At 41.6% G+C, this 12,199-nt stretch overlaps 1 protein-coding gene across 1 annotated transcript; it reads left to right on the top strand.

The window, feature by feature from the left end:
- Window positions 1–2,749: 2,749 nt before the first annotated feature.
- LOC309717471 (neuronal acetylcholine receptor subunit alpha-7-like) lies at window positions 2,750–11,949 on the top strand (the record flags this gene model as incomplete). The annotated part of the gene is made up of 10 exons (XM_082552073.1): window positions 2,750–2,801; window positions 3,882–4,021; window positions 4,560–4,604; window positions 5,603–5,712; window positions 5,793–5,872; window positions 6,074–6,241; window positions 8,177–8,371; window positions 10,466–10,552; window positions 10,669–10,778; window positions 10,899–11,949. 10 exons carry the CDS (start codon window positions 2,750–2,752, stop codon window positions 11,763–11,765), a joined length of 1,854 nt encoding a protein of 617 aa, XP_082408199.1. The 3' UTR covers window positions 11,766–11,949.
- Between the last annotated feature and the right edge of the window lie 250 nt (window positions 11,950–12,199).

The following is a 12,199-nucleotide window of genomic DNA, read 5'->3' as shown; positions in this document are numbered from 1 at the left end:
ATGGAGTGTAAGGAGGAAGAAACTCCATAAGTATCCTGTCGTGTGCTGCAAACCACTGCCCGACTACAGCAGAGTGATGGAAGCTAACATTATCCCAAACCACTACATACATTGTCCGATTGTCACCAGGATCATCCCTTTCATTTTGTGGGATTAGGTCCCTATAAAGAGCGTCCAGAAAAGCCAACCGGTGTTGTGTATTGTATGCACCAATACGAGGAATATGGGTGTGAACGCCATTTTCTGAGATTGCTGCACACATTGTAATATTTCCTCCTCGTTGGCCTGGGACATCAATGGTGGCTATTTCTCCAATGTGATTTCGTTCACGCCTTTTGCAAGATTGAATCCCGCTTCGTCAAGATATACAAACGTGTGCAGGGGTTTCATGGAAACTCCTTAAAAATAGGGTTTTCAAAATGGGTGTACAAAGTGTTTGACAAGATGTTCAACAATTTTGAGTGCACTGACACAAGCAATGAAATGAAGACTATTAGTTGTAAGGACAATGACTATTCAGCCGGTACAAGTATAAATAATTGTGACATTCATGATAAAAGAAAGGAGATAGTGATGAATAGCAAGTCAAAAGTGACCATTCTTTAGATATTTGTACTTACTCAACTGCTTCATGTCCAAAGGCATTTGCCTTTGGACGCAATGAACATGAAACCGCCACAAGGTTGTGCCAAAACGACTACATGTTGTGGAGGTTGAACTAACTGTTGTGCAAAGTTTAATTCTGTTGTGAGAAATGCACCAAAGCAACTGAGAAAAACTGTAAAGGCCGGTCCATGAAAATATTGTCGGGCATAAACCGGTCCGTGGCGCAAAACAAAAAAGGTTGGGGACCGCTGTGTTAGACTAAGTGAATCCAGAAAACAGAAAGATATTTGGGGTATTTATTTTAGTTGGCTCTTTGGACAGGGCTCAGATCTCTTCAGGCAGGCTATTACAAAGCTGAGGGCCCCTGATGGAAAAGCTGTGAACAGACATAGAGCTACAGTCAGGACCCAGACTCAGACAAGTTTTAACAAGGGATGAGTAAAATCTTAAAATCTATTGTAAAATGTTCAGAAAGCCAGTGGAGGCAAGCCAAGAGAGGGGTGATGTGATTCTGTCTGCTAAAACCAGTAAGAAGCTGAGCTGCTGAATTCACAACCAGTTGGAAGTGAGACAGTAGTTTTCCATTAGCGAGCAGACAGAGAGGATGGAGTTACAATAGTCCAGTCATTTTAATGTGAGGGGTAAAGCTAAGGGCTGGATAGAAAATAATACCTGAATACCAGTGGGGTTTTTGGAAACAGGCTCAGTGATGTTTAGTGAATAATAGGAATTCTGATTTTGTGGTATTGAGTCACCGAACATTTTTCAATGTTTAACATTACTGAGACTATCCCGAGGTAGTTATCATGAGGCATATATCTGTGTGCCACAGGTATCTTGGTGAGTTTTCAAAATATTATCAAGTAGAAGCAAAATCAGACTGAATTTCAAACCTTGCCAAACACCACAGATAATGCGATCTGTAAATAAAGAGAAATCACCTGGTGATAGGTGACGGTTCTCCACCTGTCACACTGCAAAACACTTTTGGAAGAAGATGATGATGAACGCACGTCTGAAGTCCACTGCTGTTCTGACAAAGCAACAAAATGTTTTGACCACCTTTGTTTAACAAGGTGGATTTTTTTTTTCCCATTTTGGTGGAAGTGATTTATTAATTGACACACAAGGTTTAGACTTTTTTGCAGGCTAACAACAGTACGTGGCTGCATTTATAAACAGTATTTCTATGTATTTCCCCCTTTGTTCTCACTGTTACTGTAGCAGTGTCTTTTACAGCTAATATTGATCTCTGCCTTATAATTGTTTATTTGCTTTCAAAAATGATTTTAAATTGTTTACAATGTCCTTAACAAGCCGTAAAGAAATCTGGGAGATGCTTTTTAACAGCATTTGCACTTGATAAGAATAAACAATCTATCGAAATTTGCTCAGTGTGTTAATGTGCATATTGCATTTTACTGACATAGCCATTGGGTGTCACCACTACTCTGTGAATACGCTAGTGTCAGATCAGACTAGCTCAAAAGCAAGACAGATTTTAAATATTGCTTCCTGGTATAAATTAGAAAGTGAAAAAACCCTAAAACACATACACACATATATATATAATATTTCCTGTGATTTTAACTGATTTAATAACTGTTAAAGACAGCTGGACAATAGCTACTAAAAATACCATCACCCAGACAGCTCTGGGTATTATATCTCCTCCAAAAATAAAGCTGCTCTTTATGTCCACCAATCCAGAAAAACTGAATGAATCCATCATAAAAATGATGGAGGATGACTGACATGTAGTCACAGATAACCGCATATCATAAAGTCTGCAGGGTATATTGAGAAGGGATGCATGGATGATGAGTTTTAGCACAGGTCAGGGCATCCCCATGTCTCTAAACCTGACCGACTCCAACAAACAGCTTCTCCGTCTTTAGAGGAGCAGTCATTTCGCTGCATTTCTCACCCACTCTCTCAGTCTCTCTCTTCCTCACCCTTTCTCCTCCTTTCCCTGCTCTGCTGCTGCTGGTGTTGAGCTCTCTCCACTTGTTTTCTACAGCCTCTCTTTCTCTTCACATCCCCATTTTTCCTCACTTTACATGTTTAATCTTCCTTCATCTTCACCTTCTCCCTCTATTTCTCCTTTTACCACTCTTTCTCTGCCGATACAGAGGAATGCAGAATGAAGCAAACTGTGGCTCTGTGGCTGTTGATACTTGCGACTCTGCTCCGGGGTGAGTGACTTTCACTGCGCTTTGAGCGAGACTGTGCTCGAACAAGTGTGTGTTTCCTGTTCTGCATGTGCTGTTGCATGTAAAGGTAGCGGATCATAGTAACTGGGGACAAAGCAGCTGATTTAGACAAAGAGAGTGGCCACTTGTGCACAGCCGTACAGAAAAATGGATTTATTTTTATGATGAGCCTGCAACACCACGATGTAATCATCTCCACTGCAGATCCCATAGGTTTGGCTGAGGCTTAGATTTTTTAGATGCTGAGATAGATAGATAGATAGATAGATAGATAGATAGATAGATAGATAGATAGATAGATAGATAGATAGATAGATAGATAGATAGATAGATAGATAGATAGATAGATAGATAGATAGATAGATCGTATGTTTTAGTTAGTGTAAATTTGAGTGCATTAATCTCACACCAATTACTATAGCACTTTTCATGTGCTTTTCCATTTTAAGCATATAGTAACTGTTTATAAGTTACTCAGTGTGCCTCCTGTATCCACCAGTGATCCAAATCAGGAGTGATTTGAAGCCCTCTCGGAGTTATAGGGTGAACAGACAAAGTTGCTGTGTGTGTCTGTCCAGGGTGTCTCAGTGTTTAATGGCCTCAGTATTTTCCGCATGGAATAAAGCTGACATTTTTACAGCAGTAGAAAACTCTGACAGTATGCTGGCGATCAATCAGCGATGTAAGTGATTAGAAAGAGTAGGCTTCTTTCTCTGTGCTCTCCCACCCGTTTCTCTTTGTTGCCTATGTTATTGTCTTACATCCTCTCTCGTATAGCTTTGCGCTCCATTTCACCTCAATTTGAGCTTGTCATCTGCTCCTCTGTTAGTGTGCCTCTTCTTCGCTTCTAGCCACCTATATAATTTCTACAGCACTCTACTCTAAACTCTATCATTGTAATCGCACCGTTTTTCTAAAATGTTTGCTCCCTGCCTTCTTTGACACAGCTTTCTTTTTGTGTCTGACTTTTACCTTGTGCTCTTATGTCTTTATTTATCTCTCTTTAAATTTTCTCTCCGTCCTTCTCCCCTCCCTTACACTCCCTTCCCCTCCCATGTTCAGTATCAATGCAGGGTCCTTACCAACGCTTTCTGCTCAAAGAGCTGCTGCGGGACTACAACCCCATGGAGAGACCGGTGGCCAACGACTCCCACAGTCTCACTGTTCAGTTCTCTTTTACACTAATGCAGGTCATGGATGTGGTACGTTTGGCATGAAACATGCATGCATTACAATCAGACAAGAAATAAAGTCACATTTTCCTCATTTTCCATAATGCATTTTTTTCCCTTTTATAATCAAAAGCTTCATTGCTTTTGAGATCGGGGCACGAATCCTCAGTCTTTCATTTATGTAAATTTAATTTCAGACACTTATTCTGTTTCCCCTGACAGCATGTTCTTGATTAACTTCAGTGCAGGGACAGTCACAAAAAGAGGAAAGTTATTAATGACTTGCATAATATAAAAATCTCTACTTTGGTAGATATCCACATGATTTTCTATCCCGTATGAAAGATTTTAAAAGGACATTTTTACCCATAAAGAGGATTGTGGACATTTTACATCACATACATTAGAAAAGCATAAGAAAGCATGGACGTGGGACACAATTACAAAAGCCAGAAATCATTTAAATATAAAGTCAGTGTACATTGTTTTAAGACCATTGTGCAACATGTGAGCTCATTCTTTCAAACACGAAATCATTTATTCTCTCATTTTCTTTCTGCCATGTAAGGATGAAAAGAACCAGCTGCTCACCACAAACGCCTGGCTGCAGATGGTGAGTATAATGGATAACATTAATGTAATATTGATCTGTGTCTACCCAAAGCCATTGCAGATGCACAGTATCAACCTAGATGCAAGTTGGGTTTTAGTTTATATGCTGCTCAGCAGGGAACAGCTTCTTCCTTCAACCCCAAACATGACCTTATTATGAGTATCTTGAGAATTGGCTGAATCTGGGCCAAACGACCAAGCTGTTTGTCTCATGTCAGCGTTATTTTTTATAACCCATATCAAAGTTTTGCCTCAGACAACTTTACCATCTTCTGCTGAGATAAGGAATTCCCTCTTCACCAGCGAGAAACTTGTCAGAACTGTAACTGTAAAAGAGGAGAGACATACCGTAAAGTAGGGGTGCTAAACATAAGGCCAGTGGGCCAGAATTGGCCCGGCATGATTCCAGTCCGACCCACAGGGTGGATTTAGAAAATGTTAAAGAAGGTGTGAGTTCAGGATTTTTAAGAAAGGCAATTTATACTACACCAAAATAATAAAGTACCGCATAAAGTTCCTCTTCTTTTTAAAATATCTACTATAAAACAAAATTTCATTTTTTAAACTGGGGCCACTGTGAAATAAATAAATAAATGAGCTATGGGAACATTTTCATTACACATTTTCTCACAAGCCCCCAAAATCTTGTTGGCAGCTTCCTTTCATTTACTACAGCAGCATTTTTATCATGCAGAAAAACTGAGATGTACTGTGGAAATCACACTTCTTTTTCCTATATCAAGATATCTCATGGACTCGTTGCACTGACAAAAAAGGGAGTTTCACTCACCCGGCCCACTTAAGATCAATTTGGGCTGTATGTGGCCTATGACCTAAAACGAGTTTGACATTACTGCTGTGAAGGATAAGCTGCTTGTATATCTACTACGATATAGAAATCATAATGGGTGTGTCTTCCTTCAGTTTTTTTTATGTATTTGTGGAGAGTATTTTTTAAATATCATTTTCCATTCATGGAGTTGTAATTGTGTCTCCCAGCAGTGGTACGACCACTACCTGCAGTGGAACCAGTCAGAATATCCTGGAGTAAAGAACCTTCGTTTTACCCCCGACCAGGTCTGGACGCCTGACATATTGCTGTATAACAGGTATGTGACGTACAAATACGGGTGTGTGCAACCAGTGCTGCTGGTAATTGCTGACTGGTCACTGTGCTATTGTCCTTCAGCGCTCATGATAAGTTTGATGCGACTTTTAAGACCTATGTGCTGGTCAACTCCAGTGGTTTCTGTGAGTATTTGCCTCCAGGTACGTTTTAGCAGAGGTTTATATTTTCCTTCAAACCATTTAGACCTTTAATCATTCTGCATAATTGCACTATTATTAATGCTGCAGCGTTTCATTAAATAACTTCGTCTTCCTTTAATTCCACATGGCTGCACCACTGAGCAACATTCATTTTATTATCCAGTATTTACTTGCTTTTTCTTGTTATTTATGCATTTCAAGGAATTTTTATCAGCACATGTAATGTCGATGTGAGATGGTTTCCATTTGACATCCAGCGCTGTGAGCTGAAGTTTGGCTCATGGACATTTGATGGTTGGCTGCTGGACATCCAGATGAAGGAGGCAGATGTATCAGGATACATGGCCAATGGCGAGTGGGACCTACTGGGTAGGATCCGCTGTCAAAAGCATGGATGACAGACTGTGTTGCTTAGTAACTGTGCTTACATTAACACCATACAGTATTGCAATTGTAAAGACTCACTTAATGAATACATATTATATATGAGTGCATGTCTGATTTGTTGCCATAGAACCTGAAGAACATGAATGCTTTTTGCTATGATGTTTTATATTTCCATACACGTTTACATCCTTATAAAATATCCCATGCAACACGGAATCATAATTTTTATAGCATCAGTCCTTGGTTTCTACAGTCTCTTAAGGGCTCTGTTTTTATAATGCTGGTCCTGTGCCAGATTCTTCTTATAGTTCTGATTTACAGTATTGTGCAAAAGTCTTGTACTCATTATTTTTTAATACTTTGATAGGATAATATTAATTATATGTGCAGTAATTTACTAAACCTGTGTAAAAAAACCCACCCAGAATATAGTATGTATGGCAAAAACCACAGCTTGTGCAATTCTAATGAGCTTCAAAGTCAACCCTTATTCATCAGCATGGCCTGAACTCTTTCTTTAAGCGTCTCCAGGAGTAATTCTCAAAGCTTCTTGAAGGAGATTCAAAGCTCTTCTTTGGATGATTACTGCCTTTTATGATCACACGCTGCTTCAATAATGTTGAGGTCCAATCTCTGGGGAGGTCAATCCATGACTGATAGTGTTCCTATGTGTGTTTTTCTATCCAGGTATCCTTTTACTGTATTGACAGTGTGTTTTGGATCATTTTGATGCTGAAAACTGCGGTTGCTGCCTATCAGATGCTTTCTAGATGAGTTGCATTATGGATCAAATTCTGATAGTACTTTTCTGCATTCATATTTCCATCAGTTTTAACACCACTACTAGCTGAAATGCAGCCACAAACCATGACAGAGCCTCGGCTGTGTTTAAAGGATGGCTGTCGAAACTTACTGTTGTACCTCTCTCCTGACCTTGACAATGATTTGAACTTCAAATTTGAAGTCATCCTTCCATCCTGTTGAACTGATTTTCAGTCCAGTTCTTGAGTAGTTTGGCATACCTCGGCCTTTTTCTCCTTGTCTCCCTTCCTTAAGAATGGATTCTTGACAGCCTCGCTTCCACTGAGGCTTTCTGATGACAGTAGATGCATCAATGGAATGGCCAGATACATCTCAGGCACTGTGTCAGGTGGTCTTTGCTGCATTTTTTTTTTTTTTTACTGTTTTTTAAGGACATGACTTTCAGATACCGTTCATCTCTGGTGGATTGTTTTTTAGACCTCCCACTTCTTTTTTTGTCCTCCACTTGTCCAGTTTCCTCAAATTTATTAAGGACACATTGCCCACCTTGCCCAGATATGCCAAGTTTTCAGCTAATAGTACTTTGGGAATCACCTTGTGGGTGTAAAAACACTATTTTATGCCTGTCAAACTGTGTTATCTTTGGCATGTTTCCTAGATTGAAATAAAGAAATTTGAACAAATTCAATGTTTTTTGCAATAGGCCGCTAGTGTCTAATAAAGTAATACAATTTAAAATAGTTCTTAGCTAACTTGTCTGCTGTTAAGTGTACACACAACACTGGTTCATCCCTTGAGATAGGCACATTTTTTACACTTGAATGATTCCCAGGTCTGTGTTAAGTGGCTTAACAAACAAAAAAATGTGAAAGACCTTCAGAGAGAGGAGAGAACTATTGCTCATGTCGATTTTTAAAAAAGAATTCAAGCAAGTCTGTCTTCTCGGAAGCAAAATATAAAGAAATGACTCGAGACTGTTGCACAGTATTGGATATACATGCAGCTTTCCCCACATACAATCACAAATATTCAGTGGATGCACCAAAATACATTTCATTAGTTATATTGATTTTCTGATATTCTTTATTTTTTGCTTCCCTGCTTTCTCATCGCTTACGCAGTTCCTATATCTCTATGCTTCCTAATTTTTCTCAGAGGTCCCAGGAGGTCGTAATGAGGTTTTCTATGAATGCTGTGTAGAGCCTTACCCCGACGTTACTTTTGTGGTGACGTTACGCAGAAGGACCCTGTTCTACGCTCTCAACCTCCTCATCCCCTGTGTGCTCCTCTCCTCCATGACCCTGCTGGTCTTCCTGCTGCCTGCCAACTCTGGGGAGAAAATCAGTCTGGGTGAGGAATAATACAGTGGGGCAAAAAAGTATTTAGTCAGCCACCGATTGTGCAAGTTCCTCCACCTAAAATGATGACAGAGGTCAGTAATTTGCACCAGAGGTACACTTCAACTGTGAGAGACAGAATGTGAAAAAAAAATCCATGAATTCACATGGTAGGATTTGTAAAGAATTTATTCGTAAATCAGGGTGGAAAATAAGTATTTGGTCACCTCAAACATGGAAAACCTCTGGCTCTCACAGACCTGTAACGTCTTCTGTAAGACGCTTTTCTGTCCCCCACTCGTTACCTGTATGAATGGCACCTGTTTGAACTCATCATCTGTATAATAGACACCTGTCCACAGCCTCAAACAGTCAGACTCCAAACTCCGCCATGGCCAAGACCAAAGAGCTCTCGAAGGACACCAGGAAAAGTATTGTAGACCTGCACCAGACTGGGAAGAGTGAATCTACAATAGGCAAGCAGCTTGGTGTGAAAAAATCAACTGTGGGAGCAATCATCAGAAAATGGAAGACATACAAGACCACTGATAATCTCCCACGATCTGGGGCTCCACGCAAGATCTCATCCCGTGGGGTCAAAATGATCATGAGAACGGTGAGCAAAGATCCCAGAACCACACGGGGGGACCTGGTGAATGACCTGCAGAGAGCTGGGACCAAAGTAACAAAGGTCACCATCAGTAACACACTACAACGGCAGGGAATCAAATCCCGCAGTGCCAGACGTGTTCCGCTGCTGAAGCCAGTGCATGTCCAGGCCCGTCTGAAGTTTGCCAGAGAGCACATGGATGATACAGCAGAGGATTGGGAGAATGTCATGTGGTCAGATGAAACCAAAGTAGAACTTTTTGGTATAAACTCAACTCGTCGTGTTTGGAGGAAGAAGAATACTGATTTGCATCCCAAGAACACCATACCTACTGTGAAGCATGGGGGTGGAAACATCATGCTATGGGGCTGTTTTTCTGCCAAGGGGACAGGACGACTGATCCGTGTTAAGGACAGAATGAATGGGGCCATGTATCGTGAGATTTTGAGCCAAAACCTCCTTCCATCAGTGAGAACTTTGAAGATGAAACGAGGCTGGGTCTTCCAACATGACAATGATCCAAAACACACCGCCCGGGCAACAAAGGAGTGGCTCCGTAAGAAGCATTTGAAAGTCCTGGAGTGGCCTAGCCAGTCTCCAGACCTCAACCCCATAGAAAATCTGTGTCGGGAGTTGAAAGTCCGTGTTGCTCGGCGACAGCCCCAAAACATCACTGCTCTCGAGAAGATCTGCATGGAGGAATGGGCCAAAATACCAGCTACTGTGTGTGCAAACCTGGTAAAGACCTATAGTAAACGTTTGACCTCTGTTATTGCCAACAAAGGTTATGTTACAAAGTATTGAGTTGTATTTTTGTTATTGACCAAATACTTATTTTCCACCCTGATTTACGAATAAATTCTTTACAAATCCTACCATGTGGATTCATGGATTTTTTTTCACATTCTGTCTCTCACAGTTGAAGTGTACCTCTGGTGCAAATTACTGACCTCTGTCATCATTTTAAGTGGGGGAACTTGCACAATCGGTGGCTGACTAAATACTTTTTTGCCCCACTGTAAGTGACCAGGGGAGCAGGGACAAGGCACAGTCTGACAATAAGCAAGGGAGATAATGAAAAACAAGAGGTGAATCTGCTTCTAAGATAAAATATGTTCTCTAGCTGCATATTATTCCTCACTCCTCTTGAGAAGGCAATGGCTTATTTCACTCCAGTGTTTTTCCAGCAGTCTTTCTCTGTTAACAATATTGGAAAACCTTCAGTCAGAGCCTTTGTACAGTGTCAGGAGGGATGTCGTGGTAGGGAGGAAAGACAAAGGCAGAAAAGATGAGAGGGAAGATGAAAAACAGTAAAATCGAATAAGTTTTCCTGGGAGTGTCAGTAATCCAGATGATTATGGCGAGAAGTCAAGTACAGCATACCAAATATACAGTTCTACTAAGTTTACTCATGTATTTTCTTCTCTTAAGGGCTTTTTCTTTTTTCTTTTCTTTTTTGCAACCCACGACTCCCCGGTGTCTTGTGTTGGCCTCCAGGCATCACAGTTCTGCTTTCTCTGACTGTCTTCATGCTGATGGTTGCAGAGATTATGCCCGCCACTTCAGATTCTGTACCACTGATAGGTCAGGGTTTTTTTTTCGACTGCATGTGAATTTGCATGTCAGTGTTGGAGATTTTGCAGGATGATAATCCCGTTTATAGCCAACAGATTAGTAGCAAAGTCTCACATGTGTTTCAGGTCAGTATTTCGCCAGCACCATGGTGATAGTTGGGATGTCAGTGGTAGCCACAGTCATCGTCCTCCAGTTCCATCACCATAACCCCGACAGTGGACACATGCCACGCTGGGTAAGTTGTGACAGTGAGTGAGATATTATACACAATGCAATACATATTTATCTGAAGTGTGTTTATGTGTGTGACTCCCTGTTCTTTCATTCGATTTGTATCTGTGTCCGTATCTTTCAGGTGAATTTAGTTCTGCTGCAGTGGGTTCCTTGGTTTCTGCGAATGAAGCGTCCAGGTGAGGGAGTGGTGCCTATTCTTTCCAACAGTCAGGCAGACTCCCAAAGCAAGACCCTGTCCTCTCCAACCACCACCACCACCACCATCCCCACACCAGCGCCCTCCGTCCTCCCACAGGGCCTGAACTCCTTGCAGGCCAGCCTGGCACAGCTCAACCTCCCTTTGCCACACTCACTGCCTCACCGTCCAAACTCTCAGGCTATCATCCTCCCTAATCCCATTCACAGAGATCCCAGTCCCAACCCACAACCCCAGCCTAATGGGCATCTGCCTTACATGGGATTCCAGACCTTCCACACCACAGCAGAGCTGGAACCGATCCAGAGAAACAGAACCACCAGTCATGGTAGGGGTAACAGTGAACTAGGAGAAGGAGAGGGAGCAGGAGCAGGAGGGGGACCAGTCCGCGATATACCACTTCATCACCAACACCAATCTTCTAAGTTTGTGAGCCCCACACAGGAACTTCCAGTGTGCCTGGACCCTGACCAATTAACCACAGCTTCTGGAGTCTGCGGCTTAGAGGCTGGGACTGGGAGATCAGCTGTGTTGCATGCCCACAGTGGGATGATTCGATCTGTGGCAGTGGACAACCAGCTGCAGGCTCTTCTGGCAGAGGTGCAGTTCTTAGTTGAACGTGTTCGTGAGCAGGACCGTCAGTTGAGCTTGGCAGAGCAGTGGCAGTTTGCCGCGGCGGTCATCGACCGGTTGTGCCTGGTTGGATTCAGTGTTTTCAACATTATCTGTACCATCGCTATCCTTATGGCTGCACCCAACTTTGGAATAGCACTCTCGAAAGACTTCCTCTAAGAGGCAAAAAAAGACATTTGATAGACCAAGGAGGTGTTAAGAGATGACACAGATAAGGACGTGCTGGAAGCACAATTGCTCTCTAAGGCAGTCGGAAGTAAACAGCGAGTATTTCATGGACCGTGACACGTCAGTTTCGTCCTTTATCCTGTATACTGTAGACCTCATCATGCCTCCAACACTGTTACAGTGCTTTGTTTCATTATTTAATGATGGTTTGTGGACTAACTAACATATATTTAGTCTAGAAATAAATGCTTTTTGTGAAATAGACACCTTAAAGATAGTTATCCCACAGCCTGACTTTATTAAATTTGTAAAATAGGATTACAGCTGCCCAGTCAAGAGAAACTAGACATAGAGGTTTTAAAGTTTTAAAGCAGAACTTTCTGCACCGACTCCATTGTTCCAGCTCAGACTGTTCATTGTTACCC

This window comes from Aulonocara stuartgranti, assembly GCF_965226115.1.
Source record: "Aulonocara stuartgranti genome assembly, chromosome: 11".
Lineage (NCBI taxonomy): Eukaryota > Metazoa > Chordata > Actinopteri > Cichliformes > Cichlidae > Aulonocara > Aulonocara stuartgranti.
The sequence above is the reverse complement of the archived record's forward strand: the minus strand, read 5'-3'. Positions and strand labels throughout refer to the sequence as shown.